This window comes from Gasterosteus aculeatus, chromosome X (assembly GCF_964276395.1).
Source record: "Gasterosteus aculeatus chromosome X, fGasAcu3.hap1.1, whole genome shotgun sequence".
NCBI classification, from domain to species: domain Eukaryota; kingdom Metazoa; phylum Chordata; class Actinopteri; order Perciformes; family Gasterosteidae; genus Gasterosteus; species Gasterosteus aculeatus.
Window position 1 is genome coordinate 9,764,614 of NC_135698.1, and position 23,580 is coordinate 9,788,193.

At 46.8% G+C, this 23,580-nt stretch overlaps 2 protein-coding genes and 1 non-coding gene across 22 annotated transcripts in view; 1 reads left to right on the forward strand and 2 right to left on the reverse strand.

Moving 5' to 3' along the window:
* Window positions 1-19,484, forward strand: part of LOC120808763 (FERM domain-containing protein 4A) — an 85,874-nt gene extending 66,390 nt beyond the window's left edge. For 6 of the 20 annotated variants that reach the window (XM_078082644.1, XM_078082647.1, XM_078082642.1 and 3 more), the window contains exons 6-24: window positions 1,480-1,536; window positions 2,137-2,159; window positions 3,460-3,543; window positions 3,629-3,694; window positions 3,772-3,829; window positions 4,026-4,112; window positions 8,132-8,208; window positions 9,025-9,163; window positions 9,307-9,448; window positions 10,557-10,690; window positions 10,772-10,894; window positions 12,042-12,273; window positions 12,529-12,585; window positions 12,663-12,900; window positions 13,102-13,260; window positions 13,476-13,808; window positions 13,910-14,487; window positions 15,161-15,263; window positions 16,288-19,484. In XM_078082644.1, coding sequence (XP_077938770.1) covers window positions 1,480-1,536; window positions 2,137-2,159; window positions 3,460-3,543; window positions 3,629-3,694; window positions 3,772-3,829; window positions 4,026-4,112; window positions 8,132-8,208; window positions 9,025-9,163; window positions 9,307-9,448; window positions 10,557-10,690; window positions 10,772-10,894; window positions 12,042-12,273; window positions 12,529-12,585; window positions 12,663-12,900; window positions 13,102-13,260; window positions 13,476-13,808; window positions 13,910-14,487; window positions 15,161-15,263; window positions 16,288-16,390 — 2,793 coding nt within the window. In that variant the 3' untranslated portion in view covers window positions 16,391-19,484. Of the gene's footprint in view, window positions 1-1,479; window positions 1,537-2,136; window positions 2,160-3,459; window positions 3,544-3,628; window positions 3,695-3,771; window positions 3,830-4,025; window positions 4,113-8,131; window positions 8,209-9,020; window positions 9,164-9,306; window positions 9,449-10,556; window positions 10,691-10,771; window positions 10,895-12,041; window positions 12,274-12,528; window positions 12,586-12,662; window positions 12,901-13,101; window positions 13,261-13,475; window positions 13,809-13,909; window positions 14,488-15,160; window positions 15,264-15,737; window positions 15,810-16,287 lie in introns of all 20 variants that reach the window. The other 14 variants (XM_078082643.1, XM_078082646.1, XM_078082641.1 and 11 more) reach the window with 5 other exon arrangements.
* On the reverse strand, window positions 14,898-14,970 carry trnam-cau (transfer RNA methionine (anticodon CAU)). Its single transcript has one exon. It is a non-coding gene; the product is annotated as a tRNA-Met (tRNA).
* A 1,401-nt stretch (window positions 19,485-20,885) lies between the features above and the next one.
* On the reverse strand, window positions 20,886-22,701 carry tmem253 (transmembrane protein 253). Its single transcript, XM_040161955.2, has 7 exons — window positions 22,501-22,701; window positions 22,202-22,363; window positions 21,995-22,105; window positions 21,853-21,909; window positions 21,664-21,774; window positions 21,327-21,473; window positions 20,886-21,152 (listed from the first exon to the last, which is right to left on the reverse strand). The coding sequence occupies exons 2-7, from the start codon at window positions 22,361-22,363 to the stop codon at window positions 21,099-21,101; spliced, it is 642 nt and encodes a 213-aa protein (XP_040017889.2). The 5' UTR covers window positions 22,501-22,701; the 3' UTR covers window positions 20,886-21,098.
* Between the last annotated feature and the right edge of the window lie 879 nt (window positions 22,702-23,580).

Genomic DNA, 23,580 nt, shown 5'->3' on the forward strand with positions numbered 1-23,580 from the left:
CATCGCTCGCAAAAAGCAAAAACCACTTGAAACCACACACAGACGTGGTCAATAGTTTAGCTTCATTTGTTAGTGGTTTCAATAATTACGCCACAACAGCTTCTAGTTGGTTTACTTATCATTAGTCTACCTGCCACCCCTGTGGATGCAACGTATATCTATGCGTATAAATACAGTAACATTAGTATAAACCTTAGTGTACGGAACGTGCATTGACATCCGTGCACGGCAGTTCTCTCGTATGACCAGAAGAGGGCGTGTGAGGCCTGAGGTAAAACAGCGAGCCAGCCGAAGCTCCAGAGCAAACTGAGAGACTTCAGAGTAGTGCTGTTGACCGTGGTGGTGAGCTTCATCCCAGCCAAATCCTAGAGTTATATACAGTGCGTTGGCGTTTTGAATCTGTTAAAAGTTTGTGGGATGCGTGTTCTGTGTAGTGCATTATATACAGGCTTGTATTATATATATATATATATATATATATATATATATATATATATATATAATATAGTAAAGCAAACCTAAATTCAGTCCAGTTTAAGCCTAGTTGTTCCACTTGCGAGAAACGGTCACACTGTAGTGTCCCAACAGGAAGACAGAGGCTATGAAACCAAGCAGTCTGGTAGAGACTGTCCCACAAACCGAAGCCCCTCCGGTAGCTCACTTAACAACGTCCTTGAAGAAGATATCACAACCCTCTCCGCTCATTCATCACGTCCTCCTAATAAGAACTTCAGCTTAACGCTGACCAGAGGAGCAAACAAGAAGAGTGCAAAGAAACAGAGAACATGTTGAAAGTTCTCAGAAGTTCAAAAGTAGATCAGGATATATAGTCACATTCTGCTGTCAGTCTTTGTATAAGAAGTGAAAAACATTCTCATACAGTACAATAACCTTGCTGGGTGGTGCACTCAGGGTGGGTTTGTGTCTAGTGTTTCATCCCGGCCGTCTGATCTCCCGACCAATTAAATGGTGGCTTGTAAAGGGAACATTCCTGGCATACTTGACCCACTACTCACTGCCCACTAACCCGTATCCTTCTCCCCCTCAACACACATGTCATGTATATGTACACACACACACACACACACACACACAAATAGAGAGCAATGTGCACTAAAATCTAAAAAAAACACCACCAACGATGGTTTACTTAAAGATTCTCCATTGCTTTACTTTTAACAAAAATGAAACTAGTACAATTAAAAGCACCTTTGGGCATCAACTCCTACCTTAACCCCCCCAACCCTCTGCGTTTGCCTCTAATCTCTGCGCTCCGTCCACATGAAGAGGTTGTGAAATTAGAGAGGGGAGACGGGAGAATAGAGGGGATGAAAGGAACCAGCAACCCATCTTGTGTAAATGGAGGATGATCAGGCGCGTCCATTTACATCCGCACAGTTTGTGTTTTATTTCTCTACTGGCTGCCAGCGGTATGAGCATGTGTCATTCATGACCCCTGTCCTCTCCGTTGTCCTGCAGGAGCTCATTGAAGTGGACAGTGATGTTGTCTTCGAACTGGCTTCCTTTATCCTACAAGTAAGGTTAATTGTGTGTGCGTGTGGATGTCTGTTTTTCGCCGCTAGCACATGCAGCCGGTAATGAAAGTGTTCCCCTAAAATGTGTTATGATTTTAATTCCCAATTATTCAACACATATTCTCTAATGCAGTCATCAAACCGTCAGTAATCCGCAGTGACAAATCCTAAAAAAACTCAACTGTCTTTGTTGGTAGCAGAATTCTTTGTGCAGTCAGTGCTAATGAATAACAGAGGGGAAGAGCTTATACTTATTCTTAGCTTATTCTCTCTCCGATCCCTTTCTCAGGGTTGGTCAGTCCGTTAATCGCGATACTGCGGGGTCACGTTACACATAGACTGAGCTGAGTGGTTTGTCTGTGTGTGTGTGTGTGTGTTCTGTATGCAGGTGCAGATGCACAGTATCAGGTATCTGCTCTGCAGGCCTTCAGAGGTTTTACTGTAGACGGTTTAGTGTTTCTCTCTGATTCCAGCACAGTAGACCCGACTTTCACCAATGCAAACAGAACATAATCACATGTTTTATAATCCCTGTGTTCTCTTTTCCATTTATGTATTCACTGTCTTCGCTCACTTCTCTTTTTCCCTTTCTGCTTCACAGGAGGCTAAAGGAGATTTCACCAGGTAAGCTCATAAGTAACTAGTAATGGTAACTAGTCGATTCCTAAGGGGGATAAATAATCGAAGTGATGTCATTTGTCTGTCCTCTCCTCTGCTCCCTTGTGCATCAGCGAGAACCGATTTACATCTTCATTTCAGACTGTACTGCCATTCATGAAGAAAGCATTACAAAGGATTGTATTTGTGTTTGTGCATGTGTGTTTACATACTGTGTGTGTGTGTGTGATGAATGACAGAGGGTCTGTGTTGGGAGTGACTTCCTCCCAATTTAAGATACTATTCGCCCCCCTGAGACGTAATAAATGCAAATACCACCAGAAACACGTAAGAAGTGTCAGTGTCTAAACTTCCAACAGCTAAACTGCGTTGCCATGAAGCTTTTAAATCCTATGCGGGTTCCGGTGAGCCATGTTCCACTCCTCAGTTGTACCAGTTCAGTTGTAGCGGAGTGTGACGGCGGCCGTAGTGTAGTATTCCACTTCATCCGCTCGCCGTAGCACAGATAACAGACTACAGCTGCCGCCACGTCTGACCTCATTTCCGCCGGTGAAAGGAATAAATAAACACAACATCCCGCGGAGGGCTGGAATGTGACACACTCTGGAGACATTCCATTCTCCCTCCTCCCCCTTTTCCTTACCCTATTTGTTCCACACACGCACACACACACACACACACCTCCCTTCTCTCTGCACCTTACTACACACTGCACCATTGCTCTTTACTGCCAAAAGTATTGGCTCTTTAGATATTAGTTTTATAAAATAAGTGGAGTAACACCGCCGTTCACCAGAGCAGGGCTTCAGCTCCTCGGTTGCCATGTTCACGGGGCTTCCCTCAGTCCTCCGAGGCCTTGGTGGAGGCTGGAGAGAGGCTCGGGTGTCAGAGTGGGGGTACTGAGACCTCCCGCTTCTGGTTTACTCTGCCTTTGCAGCAGGCTTGTCCTCCATCACAATTTTATCTCTTTTTTTTTATCCGTCTTTATTTATCTTGTGTGTCTGTTTTTGTTTCTGTCTTTTCTCTCCTGTTTCCTACTCCGAGTGTCTCTGCAGCTGTTCTGAGATAAACAACGTCCAGTTTTTGTCATGGAGAGCATTAGGCCAATGAACACCGATGATGTTTCATTTTTAAGAAATTCCTTGGAATATTCATATTTGCACAGACCTGTTACTACTTTCCAAGCGCTCTTCTACGGTTCAGTGCTACCTCAGTTTTTGACTCGTTAGCCCATTAGACCCACAGCAGACCAGTGATAGTTCTGCAAAAGTGGTGTTGATAATTTCTTGTGGTTTCTCCTTCACAGTAATGACGTAACCAGGTCGGACCTGAAAAAGCTGCCTGCTCTGCCCACCCAGGCGCTGAAGGAGCACCCATCTCTTGCTTACTGGTGAGAAGCTACTCCAGCTTGTCCAGAAAAAACATCTCTTGTTTCTACCATTCCTAATATTTGTCCTTTATTTACTGTCCCACAGTGAAGACCGGGTCATAGAGCACTACAAGAAGCTCAATGGGCAGTCCAGAGGGCAAGCTATTGTAAAGTAAGTGTGTGTTCACTGTATGGAAGCTGAGCAGTACACGTGTAACCCTGACACGTCTGTCTTTCTGCTCCTCACAGTTACATGAGCATCGTGGAGTCTTTGCCCACATATGGAGTACATTACTATGGTGTTAAGGTACAGTTTTTACTACTCTACTGCTAATCTTTCCTTATTTTCACACCCGCTGCACACACACATTCGTGTTCACTGTGGAACTGCAGGCTTTTGGAAGCCACTTGTGTTCTCCTTTTCTCTCCATCAATCCCAACACACGCACAACCCTCCATCTCCACCCACCATCTCGAGGTAATTCTTCTCGTGTGTGTTTTAGGACAAGCAGGGGATCCCGTGGTGGTTGGGTCTGAGCTACAAAGGCATCTTTCAGTACGACCACCAGGACAAAGTCAAACCCAGAAAGGTGAGATGAGCTCTTCGGTTCACTGTTCCATTGAGCGTTCACTTCGGCTGGCATTTCTTCCAACGTTGCAAAAGGTTTCTGCGTCAGCGCGGACTGCATGACTTCCATCATCTTTTCACTTTCGCCACCTACTGCTTCAGAACATTGTGTTAGGGAGGGGCACGAACAATGCTGTACAAACACGACGGCCTGGAGACATTCAGGCTTGGAATGCTTTGCATCCGTTGCTGCTTGTATTTATATTTCCATGAACAACCCCCCCCACCCCCCCCCTTCAATTCAATGGGTGCAGCGAGTAGGTGCTCTGTGAAAGCCTTTCTTACCCCCCCCCCCCCCCCCCCCCCGCCTCCAGTTGTCTTTATGCCTTAGTCTGTTGCATTCAGCCTTGACTCATTTAGGTTAAAACACTCACATGCTCTGTAGCCAATAACCCCCCCCCCCCCCCCCCCCCACTCCCTCCCACACACACACAGGGATTGGACTGAACTCGACATCCTGGTGGATACTTCCTCTGTGACACAGCTTTCCTGTTTGCCATTAACATTGTGCTGTGTGTGTGTGTGTGTGTGGGGAGAAGGGGGGGGGTCTTGATGTGTCTCATCACTCAGCACCACCCCTGCCTCATTCTCCGCTACTCCAAATGTTGTCGCTGCTTAGGTGTTGAATAACCTTGGCGATGGGAAACATTATCTCACACTGAAATCCCAGACAAACACGCTGAGGAAACTGTTTGAGTCCCATTTTATTATACAATGTGTATAATGGAGGAAGGTATAAAGTGAGGTGTCCTAGAGAGAGTTGCGGGGAAGTTATGGTCGACTTATCGAGCATTCAGCAGCCATGGCAACAGTCACTGTGGTCCGCTAAGCTTCAGTCCTGACCCCCTCCTTCACCCTCATAGAGAGAGAGAGAGAGTAAGGCGGGGCCCCTCACCTCAGTCTAAGGGGCTTGAGCCAAAGGAGATTTGTGCGTTGCATGTCTTGTTAACGCAACGTCACAAGACTGACTAAATCCCAATGAGCCCAGTGAGGTTTTTCCCACGAATCAGGCAGAGAAAAGCAGGTGAGTGGTGCTACTTTCCAAAGTTTCCTAGGCAGAGACACATAGGCAGGTCACTAGGAGCCCTCCGTATCTTATGGTATTAACGAGAGCCATTGTTATTCAGCAAAGCCGGAGGAAGAGCAGATGACGTGGTGAGTCATTCATCCCGTACCAGTAACCACTGACACACAGCTCTTTGGTACTGTGACTCAAGCAGAACACTAATTATGAGACATTACGGGCCAATTATCGTCTTTGGTCACAGTAAAAAAAACACCAGCCTTTTTTTTTTTCATTAATAAGTGACTTTAAGTTGTGCTGTAGAGGAGGCTTGTGTTCCGGAGGCAATTGTGTTTAATTAGTTCCTTCTTTTTACGAGGGAAGATCCCTGTTGTTTTCTAAATGCAGACCATCTACCGCAGCCTCAACATTTACTTGGTTACGTTTTTCCCCCCGTCGGCTTGCCGCAGGCCACACGCAGACATGCGCAGAGCACCACGCCGTTCTTATGCCCCGTTTTGCCTCATTCAGACGGACATCGTGGGGTCCTTGTGTTGACTGACCACCTGAAGGATGGAGGCCAGCGCGGCAAAGCTTTCGCAACACTGTGAAGAAGCTGCCAGAAGGTTCAATCAAACAAAGCTGTGGTTCAAAGGAACTGCAGCTCCCACGCGTTACACTGCATATAGATCCCTTTCCACGCTGACTTTAGTTTAGCTTCTGTCCGTGTTTCATGTAAGGAAAATAGGCACGCACATCAGGGTCTGACCAGTTTTTTTCCATAAATGTCGTCCCTCCAAAACATTACAACCAAAACAGGAACAACAGGAAGTGCGTCGACGTCTCCATGACAACTAGTGGATGTAGCCTTGCACAACAGACCCCACCCACGGGGGAAACAATAGTCTTTGAGGCTTCGCGTCTGTTTCGGGAAAATGAAAATTCACATATGCTATTTGAATTTTCTATTCTTGTCCTGTAATCCCCCGGGAGTGCAGAACACCCCAAGAAAAGACCTTTTCTCGCTATCAGATCTGACCTTTTCGTCCATAGTGGCTTTTTGCTCGGGTGCGCAGACAGAGTGGGTCTGTGCACATGGACGCCCAGCTTGTTTAGGAGTAGTGGCCGGTCCCTTCCTCTGCTGGTGGGTGTTTGTGCCATTGTGTGGGATTGTTCTACAGACAAAAGGATGAGGATTTATAGCGCATGAACGTATACAGCCACCAGCCACACACTGATAACAGAAGTACCGCACGGCTCTAACTAAGTTCAACAAAGAACTTTCGACATAAAAACTACAAAGGTTGCATTAATACAATGGGGTTATGTAACTGGGCCACTTTTTGAAATGGCACATAATCCGAACAAAAAGGTCTATCTTGAAAACTTGAAGGGGATTTGATTTCACCCTGTTGTAAGACCATGTGACCGATTTGACACCCCAGATATATTTTTAACACTATTGGCTCACATCTACAACTTTTCCTGCAACTTTAAAGTCGACTTCCAAAGTCGCGGCAGCTTCTCACAGCTTTAGTGGTCTCGTGCCTGAACACAATTACAAACACCTGCCTTATCTCCACTGGGCCATATGTAGCCAACACACACACACACACACACACACACTTGCACAGTGAATAACCCACTATCTACCCCGCCCGCTATATTTAGCACCATGCTACATTAGCATTTCACACTTCATTTATAATGTACGGTACAGCAACTGTTTTGATAAGGGCGCCACTTTTCTTTCTTGGTGCTCGCAGACACACACACACACACACACACACACACTAATCGCAGCACATGAATTCATGCGTTTACATGCGGCTGTTTACATTTTTTTTTCATCATATTTCTTCCACTCCTCCCCTTTCCTCCCTCTCACCCATCTATCCATTGTTTCTCTGGCTGTTAAAATTCCTGCTCTGTGACCTGTTCCTCCCGCAGCTCCCTTTCTCCTCTACTCCTCCCTCATCCTGTCGTAGCTGAGGCCTCCACGTCTTTTCTCCTGTTTGTTGGTCTGCGGTTGTACTTTGTGTGTGTTTGTATGTCAGCTCCGGCTGATAGATGCCGGCGTCAACGTCCTTTCTAACGAGGAACAGACTCTGTGTGAATGTGCGTGTGCACAAAGGTCCGACTAAACAAAGCAAGGGCATTTCAATTATTGGGGGCCACAGAAACGTTCTTTCCCCCCTCATCACCCCTCCCCTGACCCCATGTTACACACACACACACACACACACACACACACACACACACACAGCATCCAACCACATAGCCCAGAGCAGGAAGCGTAGTCCCTCAGGGAGGGAGGAGGGGTCAGCAGGAGGGGAGACATTAACGCCCCCTCCCTCTCCTAGCAAAGCTACAGGAGAGCAGGAAACTTCACTTTACACACTTTCCCTCCACCAGCACACACACACACACACACACACACATGCCTGCAGATGGTGAACACCCGCCGACTCATAACGTCCTGTTCCCCTGCGTCTGGGAGGATTGCAGACGCACACACATGCCGTGGAGTACGTCTGGGGGGGAAACTCTCTCGCCCAGCTGGCTTTGGCTGCATTTAAAGAGAAGCCGATGGTTCATAAAGAGGACGGAAAGAAAGAAAAAAAGCGAATCCGAGCAGAAGAAAGAAAGCCTCCTCCCTCTCACGCTGTCGCTCTCCAGAGTGAGGTCATCCAGCGGAGGGATCTGATGTGGACACGGCCGCCTGGCCTGGACCTGATCGGAGAGCCACAGACTAGGTCCTCTGCCTGTACCTCCTTCTCTGCTCCCAACTCCTCCTCTTTGTCAGCTTCTTCCATTTCCTCCCCTCTTCCTCCTTATCCCCTGCATTTTTTTCTCAAAACAAATTGGAGCAGTCTCCAAAGAGAGTAGAGGATTCGCCTGAAGCTGTGTGGATTTGATGTGAAGCATATTTTTATGCGAGCAGCCCTGAAGGAGCGTCTGTTTCTCCTGAACCTCAGGTGTTCCAATGGCGTCAGTTGGAGAATCTCTACTTCAGAGAGAAGAAGTTTTCAGTGGAAGTTCATGACCCAAGAAGGTAAATTTATAACTCAAATTTAAGGGTACAATGTTGGATTGCATGATTCCACCGCTAATAATCGGAACTGATGTAATTTTCCCTCAGTCACCTTCCAGACACCTTCCAGAAGCTCCCACTAACAAACTACCGCTTTGCCAAATGCTAATGTGTTAACATTCAAACTACGGTGTGGAAAAGGAGAGATGGGAATCTAATTAAGTAATGGTTGCAGCATTTGTCTTGGCAGTAGAGCGAGATATTGGGGATGTCCCGGAGGAGCCTAACACAGATTGATGGGATGATTATTAACACACCTCTGCGGCTGCGTGCATGCACAAACACACATGCGCTCGTTCACACGCGGCCACGGAAGGATAGATGGCTGCGCGATAGCCGCTTTGCGTAGGAAGCGACCTCTCTTGTGTTTATTTAACATGGCTATATATGTGGAGTGTTATTCTACAGAGGGAGGGAGAGAAAAAGAGGCAGATCTCTCTGTCACAGGGTGAAACTGAGAGCAGTGGTGTTTTCTTCTTGAAAGGAAGCTGTCATTAGGGTGAGCTGGTCAGTTGCTGAGCTGCCGCTGTCTGTTTAAATAAGGATGAGTAAACAACTGTGAACATCGTGTGTGGCTTTGCGAAAAACATCCATCATCAGCTTTGCTCTGACAAACCGCTCATTTTTTCTCTTAATAGCCGTAGAAGTAGTTGAAGTAATCGTAAAAAAGTGTCGGTGGGGGAATTGTCGAGTCGGGGGTTTCACTGTTGTGTATAAGCAGCCACCTTTTTTGTGCTCAGTGTATATAAGGTGGCCTTGTGTCCGCTCCTACTGTAGGGCGTCGGTGACCAGAAGGACATTCGGTCACAGCGGCATCGCGGTGCACACGTGGTACGCCTGTCCCGCTCTCATCAAGTCCATCTGGGCCATGGCCATCAGCCAGCACCAGTTCTACCTGGACCGCAAGCAGAGCAAGGTCAGCAGGCCCACCACACACACACACACACACACACCCGGGCCAGAGACATGGTTCCAAATGAGATACAGCAAACTCAGCCAGCATGGCCTGTGAGATTTAATTGTGAAGCCATGTGAAACTCTCCACTCTTGTGTCCCCAGTCAAAGATCCACGCAGCGCGGAGTTTGAGTGAGATCGCGATCGACCTCACGGAGACGGGAACTCTGAAGACCTCCAAACTAGCAAACATGGGGAGCAAGGGCAAAATAATAAGTGGCAGCAGCGGCAGCTTGCTCTCGTCAGGTCAGTAAATGGTCAGCGTGTAGGTGTGTGTGTGTGTGTGTGTGTGTGCGTGTGATTGTACTTGGAAGGAAAAAGCCAGAGAGAGAAACATCGATATGTGTGCACGTTAGTCTTTGCATCGGTTTGCATGTGTGGCGGTGAGGGGGGAGTCTCGTTGACAGCTGGAGTGACAGAAACAGCTGCTTCGAGAAAGAGGCCCCTGATTACATACTGAATATTCACTCACACACACATACTGTGCGCACACCCCGCCCAGTGTCTTTCTGTATGTATGGAACACCACACCCACGTCTCACAGGCACATCCTCCGCCCGCAGGCCCCTGACCCTCTAAATTCAGTGGATACAGGAATGAAATAGGGCAACAGGTCTTAGCCGTGGTCTTTAAAACAATGCTTATCCTTGTTGAACAAGTAACTTGTGCGACAGAAACTTTTGTACATAAACTAGATTTTAATAAAAAAGGAAAACGCCCTTTTAAATCCAGGCAGCCAAGTATTCTGAATGAATGAATCATCCCGATAAAGAAGAACACTTTGTTCTGCATGTGTTTGGAATGAAGTTCATCTTCCTGGTCGGATCTTTTTTATTTTCAGTTTCCTCCTTCTCTCAGTCTAAATGCATGTATCTATCCCTGATCGTATCCCTTTCTCTCTGCAGCTCTCCGTTTCAAGTCTCTTAATCTCCATTTTCTTCCCTCTTTGTCACGCTCTAGTTCCACCCGAGCCCCGTATGATACAAGGCGTCTCGTCTTATCCATTTGGGTTTTGTCGCCTATTGCCCCCCCCCCCCTTCTTTTGTTTTGTTGCTATCTTTGACCACCGAGCCATTGAGGGAGCTGCAGAGGGAAACGTACGTGTTGTTTTAACAGACCATGTTGCGAACAAGACCCAGGAGATTGTGCGTCATAGACTTTGCCCTAAACTGCCCCTTCCTCAAAACACCCACACTCACAACTTGGTTCCCGTTCTCAAAATGTTCCGTTCACTTTACTGTAAACATCAAACATGCAAACACATTTTCCTGAGAGGTCCCCAAAGCACACACACACACACATGTATGATCCAGACACCTGCCCTCATGTGATGTGTTTCACTGGAACCGTGCAGGCTCTCAGGAATCGGACAGCTCCCAGACCGCCAAGAAGGACATGCTTGCAGCACTGAGGGCTCGGCAGGACGCCCTGGAGGAAACTCTAAAAAAGAGACTGGAGGAACTCAAGAGCATCTGCATCAGAGAGGCGGTATGAGCAAACACTTTGGACATCGGAGTGCTTTTTACAAAGGTTTTCCCTTCTAATTTGTTGCCTTGTTCTCTATTGCAGGAGCTGACAGGGAGGCTTCCTAAGGAGTACCCTCTGGATCCGGGAGAGGAGCCCCCCACAGTGAGGCGGAAGATCGGCACTGCCTTCAAACTGGACGAGCAGAAAATCCACCCTAAGGGAGAGGTGAAGCTGCAACCCCTTGTTCAACTCCTAGGTCGCTCTAGTAGTGTCAGTGTATAAGACAAACACATATTACCACAAGCACCTGTTGCCGCCACTGCGCTGCCGCATTTAAGTATTTAAGCGCGTTGATCTCCCTTGAACCCGGCTGCAGCGTTAATGAGCCATTTAATACGCAGTACGGGCTTCACAGATCAAACCAGTGTTTAAAAGCTCTTCAAGTTGAACACGTTGAAGATTACGGGCTGTTCAGGATTACATTACTTTAAAGCCAGAGTTAATACTCACATAATCCTGACCTCGTGGTCAGGATGATGATTAATATAATGTACTCCGTTTTCTAGTATGCTAAGGAAACAGAGAACAGCAAAAGGCCACAGTCTGAGACGTCTCGGACCTGCGTCTTTGTCTTTTTGTGCCACGGGTAAATTTTCCAGAGCAGCGGAACTTTTAAAAATAGCAGCATTCTCGCCACAGGAAGTGGTGATAGTAGGATTGCGTGCGCTCCTTTATGTATGCAGGCATGTGGGTGTGTGTTGCTGAGGTCGCATGCTTTGAAAATAATCCAGTAACACAATATGACAAAACCGCCTCGCAAGCAGAAAGATGTCTCTTAATTCACAATAACTAACACACACACACAGTTTAAACGTTTTAATACTTTATCATTTAAAGTGTACTACCCCAAATATGTATTTTGGAGGAGACATATTTGCAACACTTTGACAGAATGCTCTTTACTTGGTTCACCTCCGCTCCACGAATCTCGGGGGCGTGTAGAGGAGGAGGAGGGGGGGGGGGGGGGTGATGGAGAGGTGTTATTATTAGGGGACAGAGTGTCTCAAAAGAGACTATCAAGTGGTGAGAAAAGTCAGAAGATAAATGATTTCCGCAGCGTGTTTTCTCTGGCACGGCTTTGTGTGTGTGTGTGTGTGTGTGTGTGTGTGTGTGTGTGTGTGTGTGTGTGTGTGTGTGTGTGTGTCAAACCGAATAGGTTGCATGGCCGGGTTTCAGTCTAACTATGTGTCTGCGATCTAAGCCTTGTTGTTTTTGGATTGTGCCGTGATTTCGTTGCTAAAACTGTTAAGACTGAGGATCCGCTATCTTTGTGTTACTCAAGAGTTTGCCCCTGTGCTTGTGCTCCTCCCAGGAGGAGGAACTGGAGCGCTTGGAGCGGGAGTTTGCCATTCAGTCCCAGATTACAGAGGCAGCCAGGCGCCTGGCCAGCGATCCTCACGTGAGCAGTAAGAAGCTGAAGAAACAGAGGAAGACTTCTTATCTGAACGCGCTGAAGAAGCTCCAGGAAATTGAGAACTCTATCAATGAGCACCGGGTCCGCTCTGGCAAGATGCCTACGCAGAGGGCTTCACTTATCATAGAGGGTACTAATGTATATCCTATTCACTACGGGGAAATTAGATTGTAACATGGATATGGTGTAGTTTCGCCGCGACGCAGAGCTGTGTTCTTCTCATGTGCTGTTTAGGGGATTGGGATAAAAGGCAGTGGAGCTGAGAAGTTCCAGCGTTGTTGCTTTCAGATGTATCAACGATTGTTTAGGCCGTGAGGCTTTTCAGTTTTTTCATCTAGCAATTGCACAACCTTTGACATCTGCTATTTCTTTCTCTGTCCTACAGAGGCCAATATTGGTTCTGAAGATAGTTCATTGTCTGACGCACTGGTCTTGGATGATGGTGAGTCTATCCTTCACATTATGATTCAGGAACGGGGTTTTTTATGAAACGTAATTCAATCTGGTCTCTTATTTCAGATGATCCACATGTTACAGGAACCCCCACCTTTTCTCCAGTAGCATCGCCTCACAGGGGCCTCCCTCCTCGACCACCATCACACAGTCGTCCCCCACCACCTCAGTCCCTAGATGGCCTGCGACACCTGCACTATCCACGGCCCGACTACGATAAGTCACCCATCAAACCCAAGATCTGGAGTGAATCGTCACTGGATGAGCCCTACGAAAAAGTCAAAAAACGCTCCTCTCATTCAAGGTATGAGGGATTTTTATCTTAAATAGCATCAGTATTAAGCAACTGTGTATTAATAAATAAACCACAAGTTTATTCAAGATATTTTTAGCCATCTCAAATTTAATTTAACTTTAATAGAACCCATCAAACACAAGCTGCCTATGTGAAAGAAATCAAATTGTTATTATTATTTGCATTGATTTCCGTTGCTTCTTTGTCAAGTCATAGGCGTTTCACGAGCTCTGGCAGTGCAGACGCAGGGGGTAGTAACTCTCTGCAGAGCAGCCCCATCAGGAACCTCCCTCACTGGAACTCTCAGTCCAGCATGCCCTCCACCCCCGACCTGAAGACCAGGAACCCACATTACGTACACTCCACTAGGTCAGTCCTTACACCTTCAGCGGTTTACTGCTTATTTGAGACCGATATCGCGCTCTAATAGGTGGTAAGCTCCCACATCTGGCTAATGTGCGTACTGGGGTACAGGGTCACAGGGCTCCCGTCCTTGGTTCTTAATTATTAAATTCACATTATTCCGTAGCTCCGTTCCAGCCCGTCCTTTGTATTCAACCTTTCCGTGTTGCTGCACCCCACAGGTCGGTGGACATCAGTCCCACACGTCTACACAGTCTCGCTCAGCACTTTAGGAACCGCAGCTCAAGCCTTGAGTCCCAGGGCAAACTGTTGGCGCCCGACCCCGACGCTCACCCGCACACCCTGGGCACGCTCGGCAGCCCTGACTTTTTCCTGGTGCCGGGACGCAACTCCAATGGCTCCGACCCACTAGACGACTGCTCCTCCTGCACCAGCCAAAGCAGCTCAGAGCATTACTACCCGTCTGGCGGACCCCCCAACAGCAACCCCAACTACTCCACACTAGGAGAGGACTCGCCCTCCAAAGCCAGGCAGAGACAGAGGCAAAGGCACCGGTAAGGGTTCATACGTAATTCTTTTTGGGGTAATATGTACTATGCACTATATATTTGAATACATTTTTAGTGAGTTTTGGTTTCCTTTGTTCTCTCTCCAGGTCAGCGGGTCAGTTGGGTTCCTCTAATTCCGGCTCCATGCCAAACCTGGCAGCTAAGAACGGTTCGGGTGGAGGCTCGAGCGGAGGAGGGGTGGGTGGGGGACACCACGGGGTCTACCTCCACAGCCAGAGCCAGCCCTCCTCCCAGTACCGCATCAAGGAGTACCCGCTGTACGTGGAGGGCAGCCCGAACCCCGTGGTGGTTCGCAGCCTGGAGAGCGATCAGGAGGGCCACTACAGCGTCAAGGCCCAGTTCAAGACCTCCAGCTCCTACACGGCCGGGGGGCTGTACAAGGAGGCGTGGGGGGGAGAGGAGGGAGGAGAAGGGAGCGGCCGACTCACGCCGTCCCGCTCTCAGATCGTAAGGACTCCGTCGTTGGGGCGAGAGGGTGGTGGAGGCGGGGGGAGGGCAGCGGTGTCTGAAGAGCTGCGGTGCTGGTACCAGAGGTCCTCAGGGAGCCTGAAGGAGAGGAGTCACTCCCACTCGGGATCCACTTCCTCCGAGACGGGGTCACAGCAAGGCACTCTGGGACACAGCCGAGGAAGTAGAGTAGGGACCCTCGCCAAGTGCTCACCAGGTTGGTCATTTTCATTTATTTACAATAGAACCTTCATGCATATTTCTCATATGCATGAAAAGTATCGTCATGTGTTTTTAAGAGGTCGCGAATACAACATAACATTCAAACCCTCATTCTCATATTGTTGGTGGCCTCACTTTTCTTATACTTTAATGAAAATGTATCAATACGTCATCATTAGTATCTCACTGTAACAACTAGATTCAAACATAGAACATAGAACAAGTCTGTTTCTTTACTTTTGTGCAAATTGAGGAATTAGCAATGGTTTAAGATTCTATAAATATAAAGAACAAACTCTATGGGAAATGTGGACACCCTGCGAGTGTATGGAAATCTTGATCGTGTATTGTGATTTAGAAAGCAACAGTATGTATTACTCAACTCTCCGTGGACAAAAGTCATCATGCCCCGTGTGAGGATTGAACTCACGACCTTCAGATTATGAGACTGACGCGCTGCCTACTGCGCTAACGAGGCCCTGCCGCAGCCGATCATGTGACTCACATAAACTCTGACCCCCGGGCCAAAAGGTCGTGTGAAACACGGTTGAAATTCCTCCGGGGCTCGTCTCACTTCAGCCTCCATGCATGTGTGTTTGCTCTGTGTCCGCGTATCCGTCTCTTTGTGCTACATTTAGCACGACTAAATGTCCGTTCGCCCCCCACAGCTGCGTCCCCTCACAGCCAGAGGAGTGTGACGCCCTGCAGCGAGCACACAGCCACGCCGACGCCCCCCTGCAGCCCACAGCACATCCTCAACTGGCAGAGCGGGTAAGAGACGGAGCGACGCACTCGCACAACCAGCAGCGGGCCGGCTGCAAGAGATGTTTGAAGAAGAAGTTATTTATTTGCTTTATTTTAGGAGCAAACCGAAGCTTCCATTTATCCATCTTTATCCAAATTTCACTCTAACATCCTCAAACGCTTTGTTTTCATCCTTCATCTGATATTGTTTTACACAGCTGACCTCATCCTCAGCAATGGTTTTCATTTGATTTGGGCTTAACATCTATTTTTAAACCTCTCTCGTCACTCACTTTCAACCTTTCATCATATTCTGCTGTTTATTGATTCACCCGCTTCGTCTCTGTTCCTTGTTCTTCACTCATCTTTCACTTCCTCCGATAACCAATTTCTTTTTATTACCTAATATTTGTCGTTTCTTTCTCGTCTCCCTCTGTCTGCACTAACCCTCCTTTCCGTGTGTGTGTTTGTGTGTGTGTGTGTCCTCTCTCCTGGTTTTAGAAGCACAGCAGACAGCTCTCCTACTGAGGACGTCTGTCAGTCTCCCCCTCAGCCCAGCTCTGATGCATAGAGGTACCATCTGTGGTCTCGCTGGTCTTACTGTTCGAGAGGCACAGCAGCAGCATAGCAGAGGGAAAATCACCTTGCAGGATTTTAGCGGAGCTAAAATCATTCAATTTATAGAAATCTGTCATTGCACACCTCTAAAAGTATTAGACTCACGTCACTTATGTGACATTACCGCTGGCTTTTATCAACATACGTGGGGGGCTGACAAAAGGGAAGGTGGACAATATCTTGCTCTTTTGACGGTGGTGGTATCTGTGTCATGTGCTCCTTCTTTGGCTGCATCTGAATCTGATCTCTGCATGTGCTCTGCTCTGTGGTCCGACGCTGTGGCTGATTCCTGACCGGATTTACTTAGATAAATATTTGTCGTACTCGTACGCTGTAAGTGTGTAACGTTGAACATTTTTCAAAGGGAGACAAAAGCTTGAAACCACGGTTGATGGGCTCTGTTTTGACCCTGGTCCGTGTCTTCCCCCTGCAGGTCTTTCAGTGACAGCTGTTTCCTCAGCAGCCCGTTGTGTTCAGAGCTGGCCGATGTGCAGTGGTACGGACGTGATAAGGCCAAACCTGGAACCCTGGTCTGAGACCCGTCCTACTGCCTCTCCAGTGTCCCTCACCACGGCCCATCGACAACCAACAACCTCATCCTGAAGGCCCAACAACCGTCCCGCCCTGAGCGCACCTGACACGAGCCCCGCCTCCATCCACCACCTCTTCATCACGCGCCCCCCCCCCCCCCCCCCCCCCCTCTGTCACAGCTCAGCTGGAGTGGGACGTGCTCGCCGGGACTCACGGGACAGACTGAGAAGTGCCACCTCAGCTGTTGAACTTGTTGACCTACAGCACCACGGAGCCCGTTGGTCACACTCCCTCGCAGAGAGCGTACGCTAGCAACGGGGGGGCAGGAAGGGAGGGAGGGAGGGAGAACGGCGTTTAAAAACATCAAGCAAACAACGAAACTCAACACGACACTGTCCGCTGACCCGACCAGTGCACTGCCGCCCAATCTGAGGACACCCGCTGGATTTGAGCCACCAGTTCTAAAACATCTCCAGGCCCATCTCCAGGTGTTGGGTGTCATTATTCCATTAATGTTGTTTGTCTTTTTTCTTTATTTGTCCTCGAAATATATTTATAATCAAAGAAGATAACCAAGACTTTTGAGAAAAATCGGTTTTAAATGACATAATCGCATCCTCTCCGTTTAACCCACAACCAAAGACAACTTACTGGATCGCCCGGTCGCACCGCGGCCCGTGGGCTGGTGCCACACAGTCACCACAGCGACGATACCGGGAACCCTCCTGATATTTATGGGACTCCATCTGGGATACTGACGAGGACAATAGCAATAACAGACATTGTACAATATGAACTGCTTTGAGTCTACGGGGGATTAAAGCAGGCATTCAGCGGCGCTCTCGGCCGTGCGACTGAGCGGTCTGAGTAAAAGATCCCTTGGTGTGTCATCGGTGAATCGGGAGGCGGGGTTATTGGGTTCGCCATTAATCAATGCTTATTTCCGTGACTTTTTTTTTTTTTAATTGACGCCGTCATTTCATCTGGGCTGTAGTTTTGGTGTACAAACAAGATATTCAGATTCTGCCCTTTTAACGTTTGTCGTTTTTCACCCCAGGAAGTAGATGATTTTCGGCAGTTGCTTGTGGGGATACTGAGGCTGTTTGATGATAAATCTCTGCATCATCTTTTCTATCACAAGTGTCTGTTCCTCTCTGGAGGTCTTGTTTCCATAGCGGCTCCTGTCACCACGTGGGGGCATCTGTCTGTCCGTCTTTCTGTCCATTTCTTCTTCGTGGCGGGAGCGACCGAAGACACAGCGTGAACCCGAATCACAACTAAGACACGCACACTGGAAGCCACAACACACACTGTGGACACACAAAAATTACAAAAGTGCCAAACATGTTGGTGCTTTACATTTGTACTGTAACACAGCACTGGAAGAGCCCCCCCCCCCTCTCATATTCAAGCTGCAAACAGAAAAGGCCCCACTGTCTTTAGCCATTGTGCAATGTCTGTACAACAAAAGCACAACATACGAGGGCTGGACCTACAATTAGTGAATTGTAATTTTCCACTCCAACTATTTCAAAGTAACTACACAACTTTTAGAGTTGTCTAAAAGGGCATAAGAGAGAGGCGGAACAGCCAGAACAACGGACAAAGTATTACATGGAAGTGCTCTTTTTATTACTACGAGGACGTCAATTCATTTTTTTGTTCGACAACATTTAATCCCCGCTGCCAGGGCAGCAGTGAAGCCATAGCCGGAGCTGAAGTACACGGTTCTTTAACCCGCTCAAATGGAGAGAGTAATGTTCCCACGCAACCCAGCCAACAATCAGACATTCAGATCAGAGTTAGATAAGCACACCTGGTTTTGTAGGAAGGGAGTAGAACTCGCATGTTTTAGTTAGTATCTAAATTGTTTTCTCTCATCTTTTCCTCACCAGAGTCAATAAATATTGTTGTTTTTTTTGCTTTTTCAAAATATCCTAATTGTTGGTAATTCACTAAGATGTTGACTAATTCCACATCTCGGACCATTATGTGCAATTGTAAATGGTGGAGCGTGTGTTTTTTTTAGTACGGGAGGAACCCAGTGCATCCCACCTTGTCCCTCATAATGTTCTTTTTCCCTTTATGCACTCACACCACTTGTTGTAATCTGCCACTTTAGACTATTTCAATAGGAAAGTCCAGTTCTGTCCACTCCCCGCATGGTTGGTTCTCCAAGAGTTGCCCGCCCCCTTCCTGGTCAGATTTGATCAGCTTTTCACCCCGTGATCGGAACCAGCTCTCCCTGGTTACCTTTTATTAGAGAGCAAGCTTGATCCTGCTCTGCTCACTCCGTCCACTGTTTGTGTGCTAAAACACGATCCCGTGCATGTCCTGCCACTGAAAAGGAAGAAAAAAATAACCCAAAGACGTTCAGCGCCCGCCTTCTATACGGTAACATTAGCACATGTTGCTCCATCGCGTGACCCTTTTCAACCTTGTGGTGATCTCTGAGCCCAATGTGAAGAAGTGTGACGTCTCCTCCCTCTGTTGCTCCAAACACACCATTTTCTGTGCTTCATAGATGAGAGTTTTTTGTAATTCTCCCAAGAGAAATGAACTAACTCTATTATCAGTCGTTTCCTGTATGTAGGGAGGGGCACTGTAGGATTTTGTGGGGTTTTTAACATTCACATTCATTGTTTTTTCAATGTTCCATTTTATAAGAACAGTATTGTTTGGGGGTTTTTTGTTCTGTAACCGTGCATTCAGGTGCTACAAAATGACCATTTACTGCTCTGTCATGTAGGATCTAGACATCTTCATTGTTATCAATAGATTCATTTACCAGAATGAAGCTTATTTTAACAGACAGTTTAATAGTAGAAGACACTTCCCCAACCAGACAATAGAGCATGTAACTTGATTTTATCAGTTCTGTTCAACTGTAACAATACATTAAAGGTGTTGTAGAAAAAATGTGGAATTTATCAAAAAAAATAACTGAATTCCACAGTTAATTTATTCTTTTTTCTATTAAAATTTGTATAGTAACTTTACATTTTTCAAAACTGTGTTGTTGGAAATTGAATTTTCAAGATGAGAAGCGGTGTCAGTTATTGAGAGTAAGAAAAATAAATTATTGATGAATGTTCTCAAGATTACGCCTTCATCTGTGGTTTACTTTCATTTTTGAAGAAAAACAAGAAGATATTTAGTCATTCACTCGCTTCCATGTGGGTCGGATTGAATCCTTCCAGGCCATTCTGCTGAAAGCATCTGACCTATCAGAGGGGATCCCCTCATGTAGTCACCACTTCCCCTTGTCAGCAGCCTCAGTCACTTCCCTCTTTGGCCTTTGAGAATGGAGAAGAAGGACATCCTGAGGGGTCCAAAGGAAGAAACACTCTAAAGATAAAATATATTACTCCTCACCAAAGCGCAAGATCAAACAGCTGCACAAACCCATCTGGACAGGCTTTTATTTCACGCATTTTATCTCTAGATTTGCACATCACATGGCCGGAATTTTTGATCTCGCTGAACAATCGCTCTCTGTGTAAATGCAACATGGATCCGTTCAAGTGTCGTAGCGGGAGATACGGACATCTGGACAAACGGATGGTTTGAGCAGCTCAATATATCCATATAATCGAATACCAGCTTCAAACGCCACTAACAAACACCGTAGTTTGGATACTTTAACACAAGTGGTTTCTATCACAGGAATCGCTGGTCAGTGTCTGAAGACACCCAAATTCGTCATCCGTTCTTTTGTTTTTTTTTACCCTCCTTCTGTGTCGTTTTAATAATTAATAGCATGTTCCTCTTTGTACTCTCTGAGTTCCCATAGCAGCTCTTCCAACAAGGCAACAGCTGGAAGCTGTTACCCCGACATGCCGTGAGAAACTAGCTCCTCCACTAGATTTTTTTTTTTTTCACTCTTGTGCGTCTGTTAGTGTTCTTGTGTGTGTGAGCTTACTATAGGAGTAGTATATGGCCTTGATTTATGTCCCTAAATAAATCCTTTTCGGAACTCCATGTACTCCTCTATCTCTGGGAGGACCGTTGTGAGTTTTAGACCATAAAAGTGAAGACTTTTTTTTTTTGCCACATTATGACATTTTGTTCACTCTTTTAAATCCGTTTGGGGGGACATGAATGTGCGAGAAGTAAGAAGAGTTCTGTGCGAACTAAAACTGACCATTAACATTTAAAAAGGTGAATTCCCTTGAGACCAGGTGTGGTCAGAACGTTTTCAGTGAAATCATTGCAGCTTAGCGTAGGTCCTCTTCCCCTCATTACACGTCCCTGACCAATAAGTCTCATGTTGTGTTTCTGTATTTGTGATTACTGATATGAAACCGTTTCCTCGTCTCGGCTTCTTCCTGCACAGAGTGACCTCATTTGTGGATCAAATTGAACAACATGACAAATCCTCTGCAATGCTGCTCTCTAGTGTCGACCTCAGAGCAGCTAAATGGACCAGAACAGACTGCTTTAAAAAACGTTTATATGTAATGTTTAACAAGTCAACTCTGTGTACTTTGTTTACCATCATTTGTCTCAACATGCTCTTTATTTATTTTTTGCCGGTTCAAACTTTGCTATTCGACATCCAACAGTGTTTGAAATATTGTGAAATTCAGTGTTGCATCTCCTTTGCGTTTTCAAAAAGGTTTAAATTCACTCAACCACACAAACACTGTTGGTTCACCAACCGTAAAGAACTACGATCAACAACAGTAACCGAGTTGACAGGAGTGCGTTTTTTCACTGATTGAATTCCATTTGTTCCAGTAGCGCCCCGTTGGTTTCCTCTGGATCCTGTGCAGGAAGAAACAGAAACTGTCAGATCCCATTAATTAATCCGGACTGAAAACCACGCTGACTTCGGGAAAAACTGTCATCACATGTCATCCCCACGCCAACGCTGCAGGATTCCTGAAAAAAGCGCATCCCTTTGTGTGTGTGTGTGTGTGTGTGTGTTCCTATATCTACCTGTGCGAGGCGGCTGTAGGCCTGAAACTGCGGCGGACTGTAGCGGCGCAGGCCTCTCAGCGACACGAACAGTATGTAGAGCGACGCCAGGCAACACTGCGCGGTGAACGCTATGGAGCTGCCCCTTGCAACGTGCGAACCAACGCGCTGGGGAGGAGGATGCGTGGAGGGAAGGAACGCAGTACAGATCAGGAAGGGTTTCTTCTCATTCGGTACATCAAAGCAGGGATGGAAACAAGCCTTTTCAGGTTAGCATTGTGTTTGGGGTGTTGATCGATAGGACAATACAAAAAAACAACAACACAATACCCACGTTTCAAACGACTTACAGGATTACCTGTTGGTTTGTTTTGAGCGCGACCGGCTGTGCAGACCTGAGGCTGTTGGCCAGGATGGCAGAGAAGCCAAACAGGAGACTGAAGAGGTTCAGACCCATCAGAGCGATAATCTGTTTCGGGATTCATACGCAATTAAGCAACGTAAGCAACGTAAGCAACACAGCCACACAGCCACACAAAATATGTACCTTTAATCTATTGGCTTTCCTCTGAACCTCCATTGCCAGAATCCCAGCCGCCAAAAACTGTAACAACACCAACAGTTAGGATTGTAGTGTTTTAATCAATCTTCGTCTCTCTCAGTTTTTTTTGACGCAAATATGGACTTACAAATAAGCTCGACCACACCGGCGTTGTCATGGACACGGAGCAGTTGTAGCTCACGCACGCATGGGTGATTGTGGCGAGTATGCAAGCCAATGCACTGAGGATCTGCACCACCTGAGAGGAAGCACACGGTATGAAGCAGGCTGACAGTTAGAAAGAGTTTGAAAAGAAAAATGTCAACCAATAGTTTGCACGATAGAAGCGTCTCACTCCTGTGACTAAAAGTCTGGTATTGACCACAGTCCCAAACCAGCGATGAATCCTGCCGTTGATTAGCTCCCCATTTCTGGTAACCTGGTTCAATGGGAGGGGTGAGGGTGTCTCCTTAAAAAACACGTGGTACAACCCCTCCTGGAACATGTTCTGTGTCATCTGAAGACGATTGTCAACTTGTTCAGGGGAAACAAAATGGGGGTTGAAAGATGATTCGTCAAACACACACACACACACACACACACACACCTTTGATTCAGATGTGACAATTGATTTTGGTCGATGTGGCAGCTTACCTTCGCCAAATGTCACGCTTTTTCCTCATTTATCCAAAAGCCCTCATGTCAACAGAACATGTTGTGTAGCACAAAATGTCAAACATTCAGGCGGACTGTTTTCTCACAGTAGCGTAGTAGACTGCGGTGGTCAGAGTTCACTTGAGCTGGATGATAACGTACGACAGTAAGTCCACTCATGAGGAAGTGATTCAGGGAAATCATTGGCCACGACTGAAGAGTTTATCAGCTGCTGAGCAAAGGTTACTGTGACCTCACTGGCTTCATTTTAGAGACAGATTAATACGTTTTGTCCCCATCGTCCACTCTCATATAGGAGAACAATAAAGTACTTACTGGTTTATATAGTACACAAAGTTTACAATGACGTGTGAGGCTAAACTTATTCACACTCTCTTTTCAACAAAAAACGATTATAATCAGAATATAGGACAAATAGTCACAAGGGACCACAGAACCACGTTAAAAAGGTGCTGCCTGCCAATGCAGCGGGTTGCAGTATTGTGTAACTGCACTCTGTGCCTGTAGGGCCGAGATCCTCCTTGTGGCAGTGGCAAGTGGGTGGCAACTTTGTGGCAGGCAGCGGCAATCGCCAGTAAATCAGTCGGCGTCACAACGGCACGCTGGGTGGGAGGAGCCAATTTTTCCCAGAAACAACTGTTATTTGTACGACAGGTCAGCTGCTGTAAATATTTTATTTTATTTAATTTTATTTGAGACACGTGAGCCCCCGTCTTCTTATTACAGAGGCTAATTTTAGGTTTGGACCGGCGGGTTCCGTGTAGGGGGTGGGGCTCTCAAGTTTGATGCCACCCACTTGCCACTGCCACAAAGAGGATCTCGCTGTCACTCCTCTGTGCAATGGACCCTGGTGCACTGTGCTGTACACTGCCACCCACTGGGTGCAAAACAAATCCATTAATTATCAATTGTTATAATGTGAAGCACTTTGAGTCTGCCTTGTGTATGAAAAGTGCTATACAAATAAAATTGCCTTGCCTTAAAACAATGATGGCCGCTGGACGTCAAACATTATGCCACGGCCCCTTGACATTGGCACACTTCAATGTCCAGGGCTGA

Bases quoted from the DNA above. Each gene is read 5' to 3' on its own strand.
- tmem253 (XM_040161955.2), bottom strand. From the start codon at position 22,363: ATGACACAGAACATGTTCCAGGAGGGGTTGTACCACGTGTTTTTTAAG. The intron at 21,775-21,852 runs GTACATATTTTG...ATCCCGAAACAG, and splicing joins GGAAAGCCAATAGATTAAAG to ATTATCGCTCTGATGGGTCT. The intron at 21,474-21,663 runs GTAATCCTGTAA...CCTCCTCCCCAG, and splicing joins CGCTCAAAACAAACCAACAG to CGCGTTGGTTCGCACGTTGC.